The sequence below is a fragment of the Nelumbo nucifera genome, chromosome 6 (genome assembly GCF_055504915.1).
Source record: "Nelumbo nucifera cultivar China Antique chromosome 6, China Antique-T2T, whole genome shotgun sequence".
Classification (NCBI taxonomy): Eukaryota; Viridiplantae; Streptophyta; class Magnoliopsida; order Proteales; family Nelumbonaceae; genus Nelumbo; species Nelumbo nucifera.
This window is the reverse complement of record NC_142654.1, coordinates 31178979-31202202: the sequence shown is the minus strand read 5'-3', so window position 1 is coordinate 31202202 and position 23224 is coordinate 31178979. Positions and strand designations below refer to the sequence as shown.

At 38.3% G+C, this 23224-nt stretch overlaps 1 protein-coding gene across 13 annotated transcripts in view; it reads left to right on the top strand.

Moving 5' to 3' along the window:
- Window positions 1-23224, top strand: part of LOC104598418 (polycomb group protein EMBRYONIC FLOWER 2-like) — a 56750-nt gene that overhangs the window by 23709 nt on the left and 9817 nt on the right. For 6 of the 13 annotated variants that reach the window (XM_088889919.1, XM_088889918.1, XM_088889925.1 and 3 more), the window contains 8 exons: window positions 18953-19005; window positions 19130-19183; window positions 19275-19334; window positions 19928-19974; window positions 20092-20309; window positions 20792-21077; window positions 22095-22150; window positions 22919-23028. In XM_088889919.1, coding sequence (XP_088746045.1) covers window positions 18953-19005; window positions 19130-19183; window positions 19275-19334; window positions 19928-19974; window positions 20092-20309; window positions 20792-21077; window positions 22095-22150; window positions 22919-23028 — 884 coding nt within the window. Of the gene's footprint in view, window positions 1-5480; window positions 5546-18952; window positions 19006-19129; window positions 19184-19274; window positions 19335-19927; window positions 19975-20091; window positions 20310-20791; window positions 21078-22094; window positions 22151-22918; window positions 23029-23224 lie in introns of all 13 variants that reach the window. The other 7 variants (XM_010260462.3, XM_010260464.3, XM_088889921.1 and 4 more) reach the window with 3 other exon arrangements.

The window sequence follows — 23224 nt, the reverse complement described above, 5'->3', positions numbered from 1 at the left end:
GTTGCAATTATTGCATTTCTTGGTTTTACCAGCATATAAAGTACAAACGTTTATTCAATAAACATAATTGGTACCAAACACATACTTTATTTTCCTCCTCCAACCTAAAGACGAAATTTCTTCTCCTACCCCTAGTTAAAGCATGTAAGAAGGATGAACTTTCTTCTGCTGGCACATAACTTCCTCCCTATGGATTACCTCCATATATTCCCCTCTCACAATTTCGTTCTCCCTTTTGCCTTCTCTCGAAAGAACATCCCTTTCTTCTAACCTCTCCAAGTCTGCCATTTTTCTAAGAAGTTCTATTTTTTGATTTGAAGTGTTCCCAAATACTTCCCTATTCCATACTTTTAGGTCCTCCCTTAAATCCATAAGCTTCCTCATTAGAATATAGCCTGCCCTTCCTTCAAAGTGATAGCTTTTCCACTTCTCAACAGAAGCCACAGAAAGAGGGTGTTTTGGCCACAAATTTTCAAATCTGAATGGCTTTGGTCATCAAGTTTGAAAATTTTTCTCAAAAGGATAGGTTTAGGATCTGAGAGACCTGAAGTGAGAGTTTCTTGAACCAAGCCTGAAAAGACCTCCTCCCAATCCCCATTATAAGGGAATCTCTCCAACCTCCTCAGAATAGGTGGGTCTTGACCATTCAACCAACTGGATCCCAACTTTTTGCATTCAATTAGACCATTCCTTCTCACAAACTCCCTAAAACTTCTCATAGTCCTGGTAACCCTGTTGTCCCTTCCCCCTTTCCTCTCACTCAACTTCAAGCGAACACTAAATCCCCCCGCCTCCAACAGCCAAGGAAAACCCCTCACCGTGAGCTCCCTCTAGCCCAAACTTCAGAATCCCAAATCACCACCAAACTCCCTGACAACCCCTTAGCTTAACAATCAACCCACCCAAAAGCCCCCCACAACTCCGAGATAAGATCCCTATCCACTTTTTCTAGTTTGGACTCTTGAATGAGTAAAATCCCTCAACCCCCTAACATTCCAAGAGATAGCTCTCAAACATACTGCTGAAAGCAAGAAGAAGCTGAAACAACACAAGTTTTCTTTTTTTTTTTTTTCTATTTTTCCTTTTTCTTTCCTTTCCTTTCTTTTTCTTTCTTTTTTTTTTCTTTTTACTTTTATGTTTTTTTCCTAACTAAGAAGTAGGAATTTCCTTTGTGGACAATTTGTAATTCTCCTCCAATTCTTGGAACATTTTCCTTGTGAAAGATTTACCTCCCAACACAAACAGACTTGAGGCTTTACTTACATCCACTTTCGTATTTGCAAGTTGCAACCTTAGTTAAGTCAATAGTTTTATCAATCGGATGGATCTCATCTAAACAAGCTTCCTCCTCACCTACTTCACTAATACCTCTGTCCTCATCTGATGAAAGAACTTCATCCTGATTCTTTTCAAACCCAGTCTCTATCAGCAGTCTTGTTCTATATGCTCTCTTCCTATTATACACTTTGGGCCACCAATTGACTTGGTCTTTACCTTTCTTTCTTCCCTCTTTGTTTCTTCCCCCCTTCCTCTAACTCCTCCTAAAGAACAGTCGTAGCCAACCTAGAGTGATGACCCTCTTCTGCCCCTTCTTTGCCTCTATCAAAAATTGGCTCTTTGTTAGAGTTGGTCGAGTGAGGGTAGATTAGTCTTTTCATTATGTTTAAGTTATACGATGATGTGGCAATTCTGGTTTTACTTCTCTCTCTCTCTCTCTCTCTCTCTCTTTCTCTCAGAATAGGACTGGTTCGAACCACTAAAACATGGTATTAGAGCGCCAAGCAAAGGAGAAGAAGGCCGCGGCTTCATGTATTCTACATTTTCTTGGGAAGTTGAAGTATTTCTTGGGTATAGAAGTCGTCAAGTCAAAACAAGGTGTAAACTTGTGTCAAAGAAAATATGTCCGTGATCTGCTGGATGAAACGAGACTGTTAGGTGCGAAACCAGTCGAAACACCCATTGAACTGAATGCTAAGTTGAGCAGTGATGCAGGTGAAATATTTGATGACCCTGGAAGATATAGGCGGTTAGTGGGGAAGCTGAACTACTTGACCATCACAAGACTAGACATCTCCTTTGTTGTTAATGTGGTGAGCCAATTTATGCAGAATACCCGGGTACCTCACTGGGATGCAGTTCTTAGAATTGTAAGGTACCTGAAGGGAGCTCCAGGCCGTGGGTTATTGTACAAACCAGGAGGAAGACTTGAGATAGTTGGGTATACAAATGCATATTGGGCAGGCTCAGTGTCGGATAGGAGATCTACTACAAGTTACTGCACATTTCATGGAGGAAATCTGGTGACATGGAAGAGCAAGAAGCAGGCTGTTGTGGCAAGGAGTAGTGTTAAAGCTGAATACAGAGCCATGGTACACACTACATGTGAGTTAGTATAGTATGGCTGAAAAATCTCCTACAAGAGATTGGATTCTCAATGGGCAGACCTATGAGATTGTACTGTGACAACCAAGCTGCAATCCACATCTCATATAATCCAGTTTTTCATGAGAGAACAAAGCACATAGAGGTTGATTGCCATTTTGTGAGGGAGAAAGTCCTTACTGGAGAGATAAGCACAGAACACGTGGGCTCAGGTGAACAATGGGCAGATTTTTTTACAAAAGGTTTGAGTTTAGGGAGAGTGAACTATATATGTAACAAACTGGGATTATATGACATATATTCTCCAGCTTGAGGGGGAGTGTTAGAGTTGGTCGAGTGAGGGTAGATTAGTCTTTTCATTATGTTTAAGTTATATGGTGATGTGGCAATTCTGGTTTTACTTTTGAAGTTCACTTGTCCCATACTTAAGTAGGGGCAGTTTTGACCTTGTACTCTAATTACAATATAATACAGATTATGGTCGACTAGTAGAGTTTACACTCTCTAGTTCGACAGCTTCTTCTTCTTCTTCTTCTCTCTCTCTCTCTCTCTCTCTCTCTCAGAACAGGACTGGTTCGAACCACTAAAACACTCTTGAACCTGGTTTGTCCCTACAATGGAGAGAGGAACAGCCCCCAGATCCTTTGAGACCTCACTATCGACCTTCTTCCCCTTGTCAAACTTGGAAATTAAAAAAGAATCAAAGTTACCTACCTTCGACGTGAAGGGCTTGTCTTCTAAGACGTTGTGGCCTAAGGAAATGTAATCAACCAACTCCTTTTCCGCCCCAAAATTCTGAAGAGTCCCCCTCAAGCTTCCCTGGTTGAGATGAAATGAGATCTACCCCCATACCTTCAAGATTTCTTGGCACTTCACTTTTCTTCTCCAAAGACGACAATCATCTTTAATTCCCTGGTTGAGATGAAATGAGATCTACCCCCATACCTTCCGTTCATTCAAGACACTGTTATTATTACTTAGAACAGGGTTTAACCTGGACAACTGTTGGGTTGGGCCAACCCATGGTTTACTTGGACCAGCCCCACTTAACCTGAGATTTGAAGTTTTCTTTCCTTTCCGATTTGGGGGCCTGGATTTTTCTAAATTTACAAAATAAGACCCTAAGGTCCTTGACCTTTCACCTTCGACTGTGCCCTTGCTCTACAACTCTCCCAATGCAGAGCGAGCAGCCAGTGGTTTCTCCATTCTATTTCCTTTTTAACGCCTCTCTTGCCACCTTCTGGTCTTTCAGCCAGAAAAATGGATCTTCCCCTGCTATAACAATCCTAAGCTTGAATACATCATCTAGGTAAAACAAATTCAGGAAGGTTGGTATTGAACTCACATCCTCCATCTCAACTAAGATTCTTGCAAACTGAATATTCTCTCACCTCCTATTTCTAAAATCAAACCTTATAAAGTTACCAACAGCATGTTGGATTGCCCTGAAAACTTTTGCTCCAAGTGTGTAGTGGTATTTTGTAGACATCAAGCCAGACAAATCTCATATTTTCTAGGTCCTTTCCAAAGCAAGGTGACCATTGATTAAAGATTTCTGGGCCTTTTTCCATGTCTTCCTTCCACCTGAAACTGAAAAGGAAATGTGATGCTCCCATCCTTCTAACATAGGAAAAATTCAATTTCTGTCATTCAGCACTCGCCCACCCCACATCTCTGATATCAGGATCTGAATGCACAACTCTACCTACTAATCATCAATTTAAGAACTCCAATGTCTCTCCTACCTTTCCCACTTCCCTAACAGACACACCTTTTGTAGCCACCGAAGTCAGCCACGATTCAAGCAATGTCTCTGGCTCTCTGCTGCTCCTCCCATGCCTCTAATGCTGCTGCCACAGCCATCTCCTTGCCTTCATTGCTTCTGATTACCCCTCTGGCCCCTGGATTACCTAGGCTGCAACCATCAAAGTTAAACTTGATATAAGGTGTCAGTGGAGGACTCCAGACAGCATAAGATATCTTCCTTCCAGTAGATCATTCAGCCACTGATCTCTGATTTTTGCATCTGTCATCAGTGGAGAAAGGAGCAAAAAGATCTAGTGTTTTGAACCAATATGCAACTTTAATAGTGATGGTGTTGATGACCTCCTTGACTCCCCTCTCCTTATCCTTAAACAACCATGAGTTTCTTTCCTCCCAAACACACCACATAACTGTGGCTCTTGTGCATCACCACAGAATTTTCCTCCTTTTATGGCAAGAGAAAAAGAAGCAAACTCAAACAAACTCTTCTGGAGGAGACCATATTCTACCATACAAGCAAAAGAAATGTTCCTAGATATCAGTCACAAATTTACAGGAGATTAGAAGGTGGGAATTGCTCTCGCCATTAGCCCTGCACAAAAAACAAACATGAGGGGAAAGGCACCAATATGGTTTCCTCCTTCGCAGCATTTCACAAGAGTTGATCTTATTATGAAAGACCTCTCAACAAAATGCCCTTACTTTTGGTGGCACTGGACCTCCCTAAATGGTCTTTATAGGTGGTACAGTAGGGTGAGTATCCAAAGAAGATCTTGAAAAAAAAGAAGAACAAGAGAGCACACCAGAAGGATTGAGGGTCCAAATTCTAGTATCAGATTTGAAGGGATTAATGATTTCTTCAAATGCAAAATACCAAAAAGATTAGACCTTATGTTTCGTTTCTCTTTTCTTTGGAGTATACTTCAAATTGGACCCGTATTTCTTTTCTTATTCTCTAGCTTTTAGTATGTATTTCTTATACTATTTGAATCCATCTTAATAATTTGAAACCATCTTACTTTTGGTGGCACTGGACCTCCCTAAATGGTCTTAATAGGTACAGTAGGGTGAGAATCCAAAGAGGACCTTGAAAAAAAGAACAAGAGAACACGCCAGAAGGATTGAGGGTCCAAATTCTAGTGTTAGATTTGAAGGGATCAATGATTTCTTCAAATGCAAAATACCGAAAAGATTAGACCTTATGTTTCGTTTCTCTTTTCTTTGGACTATACTTCAAATTGGACCCATATTTCTTTTCTTATTCTCTAGATTTTAGTATGTATTTCTTATACTATTTGAATCCATCTTAATAATTTGCAACTTCTATCACTTAGGTTGAGAACTGGAAATGTCATTTTCAATTATAGGTATTACAACAACATGTTACAAAAAACTGAAGGTATGGTAGCTTTTCTTGTCTTTCCTTTTTTTTTTCTTTCTTTCTTCCTTAACTCTCTAGGATTCTAGGATAAACAAAGGCGTAGTATCAGCATATTAGATTGGACACTATATCCTTTTGTTTATTTCTGAATTATGATAAATATTGAGCAGTTTCAAATTTCCTCTTTTAGTGTTCTCTGTTTTTATATCTGGGCAGATAAATCAATTTAGAATCATTATTCTAGTGTTTGGAAAAGCATATGTGGCCTTTTGCCTTGTGGATTGCCTAGAGGGAAGGCTCAAGTAAAACACCTGGAACCTCACACTTGAAATTATACATCACATACATCTTACCTTAAGATGTTCTCTGTTTGTACTTATACATGTATATTTTAATGAAAAAATTTTGATAGAATTTCTCACATAACACAATTCACCCAATTAAACTAGTAGCTGGGAATTTTATCATTTGAAGCCCCCATTCAAGATATCATGTAGATATTCCTTTAATTACATCTCTACTAGGAGTAGAGGAAACCTTTTGCTTCTGATTTAGAAGTATGAATGAATAGAGTAGGCTAAATTAATCTTAATTGCAGAATTTTATATTGAAAATTTTCGTGCATTTCCTCAGTTTGAGAGAAACCAGAAGAAACAAATAAGCAGATCACCTTTTTTATAATATATTTAAGTAGGGACCATAGTTAGCCAAGTTTCATAAATAAGGTTGTAGATTACTTTTATTGGAAATGGTGTTATAGATGGTTTTTCCCCACATAGAATCAAAATTTTATGGTGTAGGAAATCACAAATCAGCTGATTTTCATGAACAGTGCTGTAAATAGTTTCTTCCCCTACACAAGATTGAGATTTTATAGAAGTTTATGACTTAATAGGGATCAATTGTAATTTGATCTGTTTTTGTGTGAGGCAGAGGTTGTACCTTGCTCCTCTCATAGGGATACCTGTAGTGTATGTATAAATATTTGATGCTTATTTAATAAAATTTCTTTAAAGTTACCTTTAAAGAGGGTACCACTGAACCATAATCAGCTAAGTTTCGATGAACAAGTCTATAGATAATTTAAGCCCCTAAGAAAAGGCTATTGACATGTGGGGATAGTCACCAGTTTGGCCTTTTTCTTTGAAGTACATCCATAGTATTGACCTTTTGGAGAACCACTTCTCAGCAAAAAGCCCTAACCTTTTTGGAACAGGAGTACAACACTTGTTTAGTAGGAAAAGAGGCAAGCAATTTTGACACAGTTAGACAGATTACTCTCTCCTTTCTTATCGTATTTGTGCTCATGGGTCGAGAAAATCATGCTTCCTGGTCAACTCCGACGACTACTAACACCGGCATCAAATCTAAGAATCATGCGACGGTTAGTAGCAATAGGATCAAAAACCTTTGAATTTGACTCAACACTCCACAAACACGATGGTGTTCTAGCCTTGACTGAGAGAGGTAGAGTTGCTTGGTCGAAAATCTCACTGTCAGTAGAAGAGGCAAAATGGCTAGGAGATTTCCTTCGAGAGGCAATCAAAGATCAAAAGATTGCGATAAAAGAACAAAGATACGCTTGCAGAGGGAAGGTGCCGCTCATTCAAATAAATGAAAATAGATGGGGTAGATTCATCTGCTTAAGCTGTTGGGAGCTTGCTCAGAAGCTCAAATTCATTTGCATCCCCGAAGAAGCAAGGAAAACAGGTTGGAAATCTTTCGTTGAAGTACTAAATTCTTTTCCCCGGAGTTTTGTTTCGTCAACCTCTGAAGCTCCCCTACAAGGGGATTTCCCACCCATATTGGCTACGAACAGAATCGTTAAGGCTGGCGACCTATCTTGGAACGAAGTGGAGTTAGGAGTTTCAGCAAATCTTCATTCCCCAGAACTTGTACATCTCCACCCTTTCTCCCAAAACAGAGCTGTGGGGTTTGCCTCGTCTGAAGATCTAGTCTTTGCTTGGGTAAGGTTGGAGAAGATTCTCGTCTATGGTAGGTGGGTGAAGATCGACCGATGGTGGCCGACTGTTAACGCAGTTCCTTCCGGGTTAAGTTTTGATGGCTGGATCTTATAGGAAGCTTATGTGGAGGGCTGGAAGAGATTGACCCCAAAACCAAGGACTGGTCGGAGTTGAGCTTTGCCGGTCTAAAGGTGAAAGACCGCGGAGTTCACTCCATCCCCTATTCGATACCTATCATTGATAGAAATGTCTAGTTCTTCGCCATGATCGAAGTAGAGAAGAAAACAGAATCACCTTCTCCATCCACCGAGTTAACTCGGTGCGTCGACTCACGAACTTGTGAATCCCTTGCTCTCGTAGTCGAGCCTGTGACCAGAGCAGGAAACTTTATTGTTAAGGACAAAGAAAAGGTGGCGACTGTGGCAGAGGCGTGTGAAGCAAGGAAGAAGCAAAATCTTCCCCTGCCAGGAAAATATAAAGGAAGAGAGTAAATAGAAGCATGGGGGAGTTCTCCAACTTCATATCCAGACACAGGCTGCACGACCTCCCCCTAAGGAATGGTAACTTTACCTGGTCGAACATGTAGGAGAATGCCATAAGTTGTAGGCTTGACAAATTCTTAATTACTTCAGATTGGGAAGCCCATTACCCCCTGACCTTTCAGGAGATCCGCTTCTGATGTACTTCGGATCACAAAGATTTCTGCAAAAAGGTTGCCTCATGGTGGGGGGAATGCAAGACAGAAGGTTGGCTAGGGTACAGATTTCTGGAAAAATTAAAATATGTAAAAAGGAAGCTAAAAGGATGAGCCAAAGAGGAATTTAAAGCCTTCAAGGAAGAGAAATCAGCAATCTTATCTGAATTGGATGATTTAGACCAAAAGGAGCAAAGTGGGCACCTAAATGAGAACAAAAGAAGGAGAAGATTTGAGCTAAGAAAAGAATGGGAACAGGTAGTAAGAAGAGAAGAAGTTTATTGGAGACAGCGATCTAGGGTGAGATGGTTAAAGGAGGGGGACAATAACTCTAGGTTCTTCCACATATATGCATCTGGGAGGTGGAAAAGAAATCTTATAACAAAATTAAAAATCGGGCAACGAGAAGTGGAGGACCTTGAGGAAATTTCTGAAGCTTTCTTATACTTCTTTAAAGATCTTTACTCAAAGAAAGAAAACAGAAAACTCTCCATAAGCTTTTGGGAAGGGTTTAAACTGTCGGAGGAGAATAGTCTGTGGTTAAAAAGAGAGTTTCAAGATCAAGAAGTGAAGGATGCTCTGCCTTTAGCATGGATGGAGATAGAGCCCCGGGCCCTGATGGTTTCCTAATTCTATTTTATCAGATTTGTTGGAGCATAATCAGTTCAGATTTGATGCAGGTGTTTAATGATTTCTATCATTCAGCCATTGTCAACAAAGGAAACAACTCTAATTTCATATGCTTGATTCCCAAGAGAAAGGGTACTTTAGAAGCAAAAGATTTCGGACCTATCAGTTTGATTGGGAGTGTAGACAAAAATTTTAGCAAAGGTTCTAGCCGAAAGACTAAAAAAAGTCTTAGGGGAAATCATTTCCCCAAATCAGTTTGCATTTGTCAAAGGGCGACAAATCATTGACAGCATCTTAATAGCAAATGAATGCATTGAAGAGAGGAAGATGAATGGAAAACCAGGGGTGATTGTGAAACTCGATTTGGAAAAAGCATACGACAAAGTAGACTGGGAGTGTCTCACAGAAATAATGAGATTAATGGGATTTGGAAACAAGTGGATTCAGTGGGTTGAGGGATGTATGAGCTCCACCTGGTTCTCAGTTCTAATAAACGGGCAACGAAAAGGATATTTTAATGCTAAAAGAGGATTAAGACAAGGCTGCCCCCTCTCTCCATTGCTCTTTACTCTAGTCACAGAAATCTTTAGCCAACTGGTGAATAAGGCTATCTCTCTTGGTTTTTTAAGAGGTTTTGAAGTCGGACAGGAAGCCACCCAGATATCTCATCTCCAGTTTGCCGACAATACCATCCTTTTCCTAGAGGCTGATGAAGAATTTGTATCAAATCTGAAATGGGTCATCACCTGTTTTGAATGGATTTCTGGACTGCAAGTAAACTTCGCAAAGAGCAGTATTGCTGGCCTAAATCTAGCTGGTGCTCACTCCTTGGACACTTTCACAGAGATCTTGGTATGTAAGGCAGAAAACCTCCCCTTCCTCCATCTGGGGATGCCCCTTGGAGGAAACCCGAGAAATCAAAACTTTTGGGAACCAATTCTAGAAAAATGTGAGAAGAAGTTAGCCACATGGAAAAGGAACTACTTGTCAAAAGGAGGGAGGCTCACTCTAGTTAGAGCAGCATTGGCAAAACTTCCCACCTACTACCTCTCTATCTTCCGCATGCCCAACAAGATAACAGTTCAGGTAGAAAAACTTCATAGAAACTTCATTTGGGAAGGAGGTGGAGAAAGGGGTTCTCACCTTGTGAAGTGGTATCATGTTAGCAAACCAAAGGAGGGAGGTGGATTGGGAGTAGGCCACTTGAAAGAAAGGAACTCAGCTCTTCTCAGTAAATGGTTGTGGCGATTCCCTCTTGAACCAAATGCACTTTGGACTGCTGTAATTACTAGCAAATATGGAAAGCACGCCAACGGTTGGGATAGCAAGCTCCACTTGAAACGGGTCAAAGACACCCACCCTTGGAAAGATATAATCTCATACCCTGAGAGAGGTATACCTCTCCAAAATTCCCTTGATCTTCGTGTTTGGACCCTTCACCCATCAGTTCAGTTTTCAACCAAGTCTTGCTTCAAGGCTTTAGTTAGGGAAGATCAAGCTACTGATCAGTACGCCTACAAGAGAATTTGGTGCGCCCATATCCCTTCCAGGGTATGCTTTTTTGTGTGGGAAGCCAGCTTAAAGAAAACCAATACTTACGACCTCCTTCAGAAAAAGAACCATGGAAGGTATTATCTATCTCCCCGTGTGTGCTGTTTCTGCCTTAAAGCTGGGGAATCTACCAACCACATCCTGATTCACTGTGAGGAAACTAGAAAATTTTGGAATTTCTTTCTATCACTCTTTGAATACAGCTGGGTATTCCTATAAAATGTGGTTGATTGCTTAGGGCAATGGTCCGGAAGAGGTTTAAGCAAAAGAGGAAAAACTTTATGGCTGTCTGCTGCTCATGCTATCTTCTGGAGCATTTGGGAAGAGAGAAACAACCGGGTGTTTACCAACATAACAAAAACTCTGAGGAGCTGATTTCTATAATCTGTTATAGATGTTTCTTGTGGACCTCCAACTCAATTTACTTCAGAGGAGTTACTTTTGATGACCTTAGAACGCCATAAATTTTCTTCACTCTAATCATAAACAGCTCATCACTTCCCGCAGTTTCAGATCTGAAGTGGAAGGGGAGACGATCTTGTACTTTGACAGGAGTGCATTTGGAAACCCAGGTGCTGTGGGTATTGGAGGGGTAATTCAAAACAGAAATGGCAATATCAGATGAGCTTTTAGTGGGCCGATTGGGATAGCCTCCTCAACAAAGGCCGAAGTCATGGCAGCTCTAACCGGCATCAGGATTGCAAAAGACATGGGCTTACTAAACCTTACCATTAAAGGAGATTCAGCCAACACCATTAACTGGCTTTCTAACCCTGACAGTGGGCCTCGGGCTTTAGCCCACTACCTGGCTGAAGCGAGAGACATCCTCTCTTCTCTAAATGCTCATGTAGTCTGGATTCCGAGGGAGCTAAATTCTGAAGCTGACAGTCTAGCTAAATCTGGCGCCCACAGGGATTCCCTTTTTAGTGAGAGTTTTTTGCCTATGTAACTTTCTTACTTAATTGCTGTGTACATCTCCTCATGTACCTTTTCTTTTCTTTGAATAAAGTTAACTTTTTCTTCAAAAAAAAAAAAAATTAAGCCCCTACTTAGAGTTAAGATTTTGTTGGAGTTTCTTAATAATCAGCCATGTTTCATGGACAAGGTTGTAGATGGTTTTCTCCCCTACATAGAATTAAGTTTCTTCATGCAGAGAGAAGGAGAAAAGAAAACAAATGGAGAAGATACAAGAGTAGAATAAAGGGGAAGCATAACCCTCCTTGTAGAAAAGGTTGCAAGGATAAAATGGTGAAGAGTGGAGGATAATCTTCTCTCCTGCCTTTAGACTTAGACTTGACTTCTCTCCTACCTTCTTCCTATGTACCTCTCTCTCTCTCTCTCTATCTCTCTCTCTGTTTTTATCTATCTTGTTGCTTGGACTTGCATTAAGCCCCTCTCCTACAAGGGGAGGGTTTATATAGAGGAGGGAGGTGGTTAAATAATTTTCCACCCCCTTTTCTTTAAGGTGTCATGTGTTAATCCCATTTAAAGAGTAGCTTAAGGAGGGAAAAGGTGTTCTTTGTGAAGAGATAGGTAGCATCCCCTTTAAAGAAGTGGGACACCTCATAAGTCTGAGTGGGCCTTTTTAGTTGACACAAACTTAACTCTTTTATGGCCTGCTGACCATTTAAATGGGCCCTACCATAGGCCCATTAAATGTTCACTAAGTTGTATTTGAGGCCTAACCTACTTTTAAATTAATTTAGGGCCTGCAGGATTAGGCCCATTCTTCTTAAATAAATTATTTTATCCCACCTGTAGGATTAGGCCAACATGGCTGATCTGAAAAGAAAGGGTTTTATAAACTGTGGGGTTAGAATAGCTTAACAGCTTGCTTCCAATCCAGCCAAATTTGAGGTTCCAATAATGTGTACATATATGTGTGTTTGTAACAATGTTTTAAGCCTTTTACATTTTTAATGCTAGTTTGTGGTATTATTTAACATTTAGTACTGGTCAACAGTTCTTAAATGATTTATGGAAAGTAATACCTTTATCTAAAGGAAGGGGGGATAAAAAAGTGGGGAATCTGGTTTTTCCAATAGTTACTCATAGCTGTCTTTGGAAAGCTATTGAGATTACTTACCCATCCTTCTTAGGTATTAAGGTTGCTCACTCCAAGAATAGGATTTTTATTTTCCCTAAAGAATCATGTCCTTGATTTGCTAAAAGCTATAGCCTCTAGGGAAGTTGGGAATGAAGCCAATGAATACTAGCATCAATTCAAATCACATCTTCCCAAGGATATGTTTTAGAGGCTAGTAGGCTGGCTGTTGTATCAATCAAGGGTTCTTGACAATGGAATTGCATAATGGGTCCTATGTTACTCAAAGAAGATTCCAAGAAAGGGCATCCTTTTGCTGGTTATGAATATCAAAGGCAGAGTATTACACTGTTTTGGATTGGCTGTGATTTGTTGGTAATAGGAGATCTAACATCAAGGTACTGTTTTTTTATTGTTGGGATCAATGCCTTCAATCTGTTGTTGACTTAACTGGTTAGACTGGTGACCTGGTCATAAGTTTCAAAATATTGATACGATATGCCCCATATCGGGCACATCATATCACATCGGCAAGGTTCTGATGCACCTATTTAAAGGTGTTTTCAGGAACCTATTTATTTTATTTATTAAATAATATAAAAATATTTATAAAAATGAATTTTTAAAAAAAGAAACTTAAAAAGAAGTGCATTGTATAAAGAACCATGCCTGGTTACAATCTTGGCTCGGGTCAAGCTCTAACCTGATATATTACAAAAAATCATTTAGTTAGTCAATGACCTGTCAACCCAGTTCAATAGGATTTTGGTCTTTTGTCTTATTTCATGCTTTTTGATATTTTTTTTATAATAATGACATCTTGTTGACCTGGATTGTTGGACTGTTAACACATTGACTAGAAAGAAAAGCAGTTGAACCTCTGGTCAGGGTTTATAACATTAGTTGGGGTCTTGTGTTGTGGAGTAAGAGGCAGTTTATAGTAGCAATTATCAAGTGTGGATTATAAAAGTAAAATACAATCAAGCCACCATAGTTGTCAAGGAAACACCTAGACAACAAGGCACCCATGGAGGATTGCCTCTCTTAATCGCTTAGCTATTTTATGCACAATACTATGAAATTTTCTAAATTATTTATTTTTTTAAGGTTATAACTTATAAGAAAAAATACATGTTGGTTTATGCTGTCTTGAACCCTTGGAGAGTTCAAAACCTGAACCAATAAACAAGGAAGAACTTAAAATTTTGTCCAATCAACACATTCTTCTTCTTCTCTTGTTTTTTTCCTCATGAATATGTTGATTTTTGTATGTTTTAATGTGAAGTTTATACTTTTTTTATAAATATCATAGATAATTAGTAACTACTAGTGAAAGATGGCTACTGGTTGCTATGGAATCTAGGGATTACCCTAGGATTCATGTTTTTTTTTTTCACTTAAAAAACAATCTGCCGCCTAGGCGACTAGGCAAATAGGTACCCCCTGTCACTTAGCCTCACCTCGGTGCCTTGAAAACTATAAATCAAGTTATGGCATTTGTATTCAAGGCTGTTTTGATTGAAGATACTGTTAGGGCAGTTGGATTTTCTTTTTTCTTTTTTTTTTTTGAAACTGTAAGGTAAAGTATTTCATTCATAAAACCAAAAAAAATACAAAAGATAAACCCTAAAGGTTTTTTGAAGTTGGGAATAACTTTATAAGCTTTCATGAAGTTGTACTATTAACGAAGTGGCTACTAATATTGCTTATAATCCAGAACAACATAATGAGACCAAACTTTTTTGAAATTGTTTAACATTTTATCAAAGAAGAGATTTACTTTTGGTTTTGGAGAGGTTTGCTTTCCATTAGTGAAGTCAGAAGTCAAATCAATAGTTAGCTGATGCTTTCATCAACATTGTTGCTAAGTTGAAGCTTGAAACTAATCTTAGCAAGCTGGGTTCAATCAATTAGGGGTGCAAGTCAGGTACTGACTTGAAGAATTTACACATCATTGGGCTTGGGCCCTCGGTCTGGGCCCATTCATTTTTTAACATTTGCTCAACCCAAGCCTACCCAAGTTGGAGCCCTAAAATCAATATTTATTCTCAGTTTGAACCTGAGGGGGCAAAGTTGAGGATAATTTAGTTTTAGTTATTATTGTCATGAGGATATTTGTCTTTTAGGATAGGGGCCATTGCTTGGTGTAACGGTAAATCTTGGGTTGAAAAGCATGAGAACATCGGTTTGAGTATGTCAGTGGCCCCCTCATGCTGAAAAATGCCAAAGGTTAGGTTTGTATCCAGTCCAGCTCTCTCAAGACTCAGGATTGCTGGGACCAACATTTGGTAATGACTTTATTTTTGATGGCCCTAAAGGGTAGAATAGTTTTTTACTTGTAATTATTGTCATTTACTATAACTTGACGAAGTAAAAGCAGTGGCTCTTTTTATTTTTATTTTTTTCAATTCTCCTTTGCGTTAAGATGCTTCTATTCTCCTCTTTTCTTTATCTCTATTTCTCTATTTGTGTTAGTTTTCTTTCTTGTCCTGATTAATATACCGCCAAGTCATGCCTCCACCCTTTAAAGCATTGTTTGAGAATTTTATCGAAATGCTTACTTCTACTACTGGTAAGATGAAAAATCTAATTCAATATCTAAATTGTTGGTGATTCAACTTTTGCAACTTTGATGACTTCATTGTGTTGTTTGGCAGTTTGGGTTGGATGAGCTTTCTATCACTTTGTTTAGTTGTTATTTATTTATTTTTTTGATAAATAAATGAACTTTTTATTGATTTGGAAAAGTTAGCACATACAAGCAGCCCTTGGAGAGGCGTGAGCTGCGATCTCTCCACTAAAGAAGAAAAAAAAGAAATAAGTTACAATTGTGCCCAATACAAAGCTTCCCTCGCTGCCCCTTGCTTGGCTAGATAGTCTGCCATAGCATTTGCTGATCTCTCCACCCATTGTATTCTTAGGTCCATGTTTCTTGTCAGTGCCTTAAACTTTTTAATTTCATTCCTGAAGCACCAACTTACTAACTCTGGGTCTTGCAACCACCTTATTGCAACCTTTGAGTCACCTTCAACTATTAGCTGGTCCACCCCTAATTGAGCTGCAAACTATACAGCTTATTACAACCTTTGGGGTTTCAGGTGCCATTTAGCCTCCTTTTTCCAGATGGAGAGATATTTCATATACCTCTGAGGGTTTTTTGCTCACATTCTTGGCCCTCATCGCAAGAAATTGGATCCTTAGGCCAAGAAATGTGTTTTTCTTGGGTATGCTCAGAACCAAAAGGGGTATTGCTGTTATGACCCAGTATCGAGGAGCTAATTTGTCACTATGGATGTTACCTTTTTTGAATCCACATTCTTCTTCTCGAGTGGTTCTCCTCAGGGGGAGAGTTTTGGGGAGGAGAACTCACAATCTGTTCCTCTTCCTGTTTTTGTGGTGCCTCCATCAGTTCAGCCACCACCTACACCATCAGTTCAGCCAGTATCGGTTCAGCCAGCACTTGCAGATGATGGTTGACTCCACACATCCTCGACCCACACCACTCTCTGTCAGTCCTTCTTAAACTCCAGATTCGGCAGATATAGTTCTAGGTATTCCTCTTGAGCCTGTTATGTTTTCTAATGATAATGTTTTTGTCCCTAACACCATTGTTGCAGCTGATCCCACTGACCTTGATCTTCCCATTGCACTTCGTAAGGGGAAGAGAAAGTGTACAGCCCACTGCATTTCACACCATCTTTCCTACAGTGCCTTATCACCCTCCTACCGTGCTTTTCTTTCTTCCTTGGATTCTGTGTCTATACCCAGGAATGTTATTAAGGCGCTCTCCAAACCTAAGTGGAAAACAACCATGCAAGATGAGATGGATGCTTTGGTCAAAAACCAAACTTGGGAAATAGTTGATCTCCCCCCAGACAAGGAGACAGTCGGATGTCGATGGGTATTCATAGTGAAGTATAAGGTCGATGGCAAGATAGAGAGGTACAAGGAAAGGTTGGTAGCAAAAGGGTATACTCAGACCTATGGTGTTGATTATCTGGAAACCATTGCACCAATAGCTAAGATGAGTTCAGTTCGTATTCTTTTATCTCTAGCAGCCACCTATTCATGGCCCTTGTTCCAGCTTGATGTCAAAAATGCTTTCCTCAATGGTGACTTACAAGAGGAGGTATATATGGACATTCTAGCAGGCTTTTATGAAAATGTTGGTAAAGGAAAGGTGTGCAGACTCAGAAAATCTCTGTATGGACTGAAACAGTCACCTAGGGCTTGGTTTGACAGGTTCAGAGGGGCACTCATCCATTTTGGATACACACAGACACAATCTGATCACACCCTCTTTGTGAAGAGGAGAGATGCTTTGGTGTCAATTCTGATTGTGTATGTGGATGATATAGTGGTGACAGGAAATGATCTGGAGGAGATTGATGATCTCAAAAAATCATTGCAGCAAGAATTTGAGATCAAAGATCTTGGTGAGCTCAAATACTTCTTAGGGATTGAAGTTGCAAGATCCAAGCATGAGATCTTCATTTCATAGAGAAAGTATGTACTTGACCTGTTGCGAGAGACTGGGAAGCTGGGGACCAAACCAGCAGACACTCTTATTGATCCAAATCACAGAATTAATGGTGTGGATGGTGAATTGGTAAAGGATGTGGGGAGATATCAAAGAATGGTGGGCCGACTGTTGTATCTGTGTATGACACGACCAGATATTTCTTATGCTGTCAGTGTTGTGAGTCAGTACATGCATGCACCTCGGGTTCAGCACTAGGAAGCTATTGAGAGAATACTTGCATATTTGAAAAAACACCCTGGCAGAGGCATTCTTTTCTCAAATCATGAGAAACTGAAGCTAGAATCCTACTCAGATGCAGGCTGGGTAGGATGCTTAGATGACAGGAGGTCTACATCAGGAGTGTGTACCTTTGTATTTTGATCTCCTGGAAGAGTAAGAAGCAAGCGGTTGTGGTAAGGTCAAGTGCAGAGGCTGAGTATAGATCCATGGCTCATGGTGTCTCAGAACTTCTTTGGGTTAGATCTCTTTTGAGTGAGATTGGGGTGAAAGCAGAGGAACCTATGATGCTATACTGTGACAATCAGGCTGCAATCAATATTGCCCACATTCCAATTCAGCATGATAGGACAAAACACATTGAAGTTGATAGACACTTTATAAGAGAAAGGGTAACAACCAGAGAAGTTTGTTTGCCTTATGTCTCTTCAGAGTTGCAGCTAGCTGATGTTCTCACTAAAGGGGTGGCAATGAACAAGCTTGAACATGATCTATGCAAGTTGGGAATGTGTGACATTTACTCCCAACTTGAGGGGGAGTGTTGAAGATTAATTAGTTTTATGATGTTTTTCTGAGTAGATGTTTTATGTTAGTTGTTAGATAGGAGTTGGGGACCACAGTAGTTATGTGAGTCCAAATTTTATTATGTTTTTTGAGTGTTATATATGCTGTTTTATGTTTTGCCGCCCTATAAGGGCATAGTTGTCTTTGTACTGTTCTATTATTTTAGTATAAATAATAAGTGAAGGGGGCGGCTAGATGACAGCTCTCTTTTCTTTCAACTTCTCTTCTTCTCTTCTTCTCCTTCTCTCTTGAAGAAACTACTTTCTTTCATATTTTTTAATTCAGTAGATTTCTACTGTTATAAACCAAAGTGTTTTACCTTTTTGTCTCAAAACATTCAAGTTCCTAGTGTGGTTTACTGTCTTATCTCTGTAAGTTAAGGACTTCTTCTATGTTCATGGTTATTGTTAATCTATCTTAATGCAGTCTTAATTTAGTTGTTTTGAATCAAATTTTTGCACGGATTCAATAGGAACAAGATGTCCGACCAGATGGGTCACCTATCATACCTCAATACCTTGATTCATCTCAATTGTTCTCTTACCTACTAAGAGCTTACTTTTTTATTCCTTTATGAACAAAATTATGTAAATGACCTACTTAACAAATTTTACTCTAAATAATTTGATACAAGTATTAGATAAGATAGATAGTTCAAAAAAAAAAAAAAAAAAAAAAGAAATGTAAAAGCATGGCATTATCATATCAGATAGGATATGATTTGCTTATCAATCTTGGAATTCAAACAATCAGAGTTGCATAATGTTTTCTGTGTCAGCATCTATATTTGTATGCTATCTGGGACATTATAAGTGATAAATTTTGTACCTTTTGTACATCATTCTCAGAGCTCATTCTGTGTGAAATAGTAGTACATTGTAGCCTTGTAGTCTGGGACTAGAGACTTAATGAAATACATATGTTACCTTCTCTTAAAAAAGAAAAAAGAAAATGTAGGACTAGGAATATCTTCATGTATGCTCACTATATGAAGTTGTTGGGCAAATTATGGTTGTGGTTTTTCTATCATGAAAATCAATTTATATTTGTCTTCATTTAATTGTAGCTGTCCTCGCCATTTTATCTTTATCTTCTCCTCTCTTTTTTCCTATTACCATCTTGAACTTATTATACTAGATTTTAATTTTATTTTTAATCTTTGCATGGTGTAATATGGAACTTTTTGAGCTACTGACCTGGTATTTTCTATCTCTTGCAGTTACTGAAGATTTCTCCTGTACTTTTTGCTTGGTACCTTGTGCAAGCTTTAAGGTTCAGTATAATTCTGATGTCTTTGCCTACTTTCTTATTTCATTTTCTATGTAAAATACTGATTCTAGGCTTGTGGGGATTTGATGCTTGTTGACATTAGAGAAAACTTCATTTTGCTTTGTAGGGTCTCAGATGTCACTTGTGTTCATCACATGACCTGTTCAACTTTGAGTTTTGGGTGGGTAAAGAACTTCAGGAATATCCAGTTAATTTCTGATCATCATGTTCTTGTAGATAATGTAAATTAATCAAGTGTAATTATTTTACAGGTAACTGAAGAATATCAGGCAGTGAATGTCTCTGTAAAAACTGATATTCGGGGATCTGAGGCAAGAAATTGTTTTTTTACTAGAGAAATTCTTTTGTGAGGCTTTTCTTTTTTATTAAAATTTTTATTGCAATTTAGCAGGTATTTTTATGGTTAATTCTCCTACAACCCTTTAACTTTGTAGGATGTTAGACCAAGTCATTCTATTTTTAGTTCTTTCCATTGCACAATTATTGTTACATTAAAGCATTTACCTAAACCAAGTAAAAATATGTCAATAATAGATTGAGATCAACCACATAGCTATCCTTCAGTTCTGATTGAGGTCATTTATGGTAAAAAAATCCTGATTGTTTACTGAACATCATGTTTTAGTTACTTCATCTATGTAAATTGCTCCTGTGGATTTACAGTTTGATAGACATTTGAGAATTTTCATATTTTAAGAGAAAATATCTAACACACCCTGACATGCTTCTCTCTGTGTCGTATAATATGTTTGATCATCCAGACATATGCTCAAATTGCATTCATGCAGTCTAACTATTAGCAATCTGCTAAGTGATGTAGGCCTGAAAGCTATTGTATTTACATATTGATTTTTTAAAATCCTTCCATCAACATGTTTATTTTCTTCTCATTTCTTTCTTTTAGATTGTTGCTGATGGTATTGATCCAAGATTACAAACATTTTTCTTCTGGTAATTTCTAGATCTGTCGCTGTTTTTTCCAATCATTCATTGCTTTCAGTAAATACCTATGTAGGTCTCTAAGAAAAACACAGAGAATTGAAAAGAGCAGACTCATTTGTTTTGCAGTTCAAAGCCACGGAGACGTAAGAGATCAAATAGCATAGTTCAAAATGCAATGCATGTACATCCACAAGTCATGAAGTTGGACTCACCTGAAGTGACTGGAGGTCCTTCTGGAGGACTTTCAGAAAAGGTTGCTTGTACAATTTCTTGCATGCCTGTTGCAGAGAATTCAACAATTGCTGAGCCTTCCAATCAAATTTCCTGTAAAAAACCTGAGAATGGTTGGTAACCTGCAATATGTATGTGTACACTACTACTTGAATGATCTCTTTCTTACTTATTCATGGCATAAGGGGAAGAGTTCTATGTTCTCAACCTTTCCATGTTGTACATCTCTGGGCTGTGGCAGTTTGGGACCATTTGGTTCATCCCAGTTGGATTTTGTGTGGTCAATATTAATTTTTGGCCCATGTTATGTGGCCAAGATTTACTCTTTTATCATCCAAACTCAGTAATCACAAATATCTTTTCAAAGATCCATTTGAATAAATAGGATGGTTAAGTTAACTTGATGAGATCAAGTTTTGATTTTGAAAGGTTTTCTAGTAGAAACTATATCTGATTGAGTCCTGGCCTCAAATGATTTGCCACATGAGCTTCTTGAACAACTGGCATGCTTGTTCCTATCCTTTGAGCCTGATAATTTTCCTTACTGTAGTGTTTATCTATCGGAATGTACTGAAAAATTAATTTCATCACTCAGGTGTGCATTCCAGTAAAGAAGGGGAAAATGCTTCCAAGGCGTTCATAAATGGATTCCACAATGAAAGCCATAAAACAGAAAGCAATGGTCTTGAGGATCCTTGTTTTGCAGAGCACATAGAATGTGTTGCATCCAGCCCTAATGTTACAGGTGTTACTGCTACAGCTCACTCTTCTGCAGGCTTGGAATGTAGTCAACCGGTATCTGGAAGCAATACTGCACCCCCACTCGTGCTGCAATTTGCAAAGACAAGGAAGTTGTCTGCTGAAAGATCTGACCCTAGAAAGTAAGTTCATTAATCTATATTTGTGTTTCTAAGGACACAAAATTGTCATACTGCTACACTATAGTACTCCATTGAGTATCCACAATATCATAGCTCACCATTGCATATCTTAGTTGTGCTGTCAAGTGCAACATCAGTTAGCTTCCGCACTGCTAAAACTAGCACTGACATTAAATATAGTACTCTGATTGGACAGCATAGTTGTCAAGGCGGCGCCTAGGCGACAAGGTGCCCTTTGAGGCTCGCCTCGCCTAATCGCCAAGCACTTTTTTACTTTCTATTATAAAATACTTTTTTGTTCATTCTTTTTTAAGATTATAATTATAAAATAGACATTATTAAACTAAAATAATCATTTTGTGTGTTTATATAGTATACTAATTTCCTTTTATTATTTTCTTATTTATTAGGGTTTAATCAACACAAACATTGCTAAATGTTGTATTGAACCCTCAAAGACTTCAAAACATGAACCCCTAATAAGTAAGGAAGAACTTAAAATTTCATTTAATCAGCACATTTTCTTCTTCCATATATTATTCTACTTCTTCTTCTTCTTCTTCTTCTTCTTCTTCTTCTTCTACTACTACTACTACTACTACTTCCAATATTTTTTCTTTTCTTCTTTTCCTATAACAAAAATAAGGGTTCAGCCCCTATATTTTTTGAGTTTTATTTTCCTTCTTTTTCTTCTCATGAATATGTTGATTTTCTATACTTCAATATGAACTTTATACTTTTCTTTTGAAAATTAAGGAAATATGGCTATGGTACCTAGGGAACTACCCTAGGATCTATGTTTTTAACATAAAAAAATCCATTGCCTAGGCAACTAGGTGACAAGGTGCCCCCCCTGTCACCTAGCCTCGCCTTGACGCCTTGAAAACTATGTTGGACAGACAGAATTTTTCCTTAATTGGACAAATAGGAGTTTATTGAAATTATTTTTGTATTATCAAAAATTGCTTCTGCAATTTTGATTAGCCAATTCAACTGACCATGTTCTTTTTCTATCAGTCGTGCACTCCTGCAGAAGCGGCAATTCTTTCATTCTCACAGAGCTCAGGTGATAGGTGACTCTTTCTCCAGATAAACAATGATTTTTCTTTGTTCTTCTTAGTTTTCTTTTCAATTGTTGGAGTTTTTTTGTTTGTCTCGTGTGTCATCATCTAGCATTTTCTTGTTGTGGTTAGACCAGTTTCATCAATGTGGTTAGGCAATCACTAGTTGTTTTTGCCTCCCTAGGTAGTACAGCCAGCAATTGGTGCCTAGGTACTTGGTACTTGCTAGTTGACCAAAAAAAGTGAAATGTTTAAAGTTTAAGATAATGCTTCAATGCCATATATAAGTTTATTTAGTTAACTTAGATTAAAATGTGCAATAAGGGATATGATAATGTAATATTTAGTATATCTAGTCTATGTTTTACAAATATAAAATTGAAACTGTTAGAATATATCCTAATGTTAAGTAAGGGTATTTATGTTAAATAAAATAAGACAAGTGATTTGAATCTGTTGATAAATGAAATCAACCATTCAGCAGTCTCCCTTTTTAAATTGGATGATGGCATCATTTGGGGTTTTTTTTTTCTGGCTTACTGGGTTTCCTGGGTGAATTGATAGTGTGAAATACAAAGTTATTCTTTAACTGCGAATAAGAATTTGTGCAAGTGGTTGAACTACTATTATAGTTTCCTCACTTATATCCAACAAGAACTTAATACAAGCTTGTAGGAAGGTTCCACTAGATTAACATGTTACAGAAATACCCATTTTCTTCATTAGCATTAGACTAAAATACATGGTTGATCTGAATGTGTGTGCAAACTCATTTTGAAGCCGGAACTCTTTGTTTGTGGTTGAAGCCAATGGCATTGGAGCAAGTACTATCAGATCAGGATAGTGAGGATGAAGTTGATGATGACATTGCAGATTTTGAAGATCGAAGGGTATAATTTGTTTTTTCTTCTCTTTCTTGTTTCTTTCATTTTGTTTTGGTAGTTAACTCTATTGTTTGGATGAACTGTAAGGGGCAAACCCCATGTCTGTGGTAGTCTGTAACTATGTATACATAAGGAGCTATAGAAGATCCCTCTTGGCTTAACATGATTTATAGAATAGCTTAGGAAGACTTACGCAAATCGC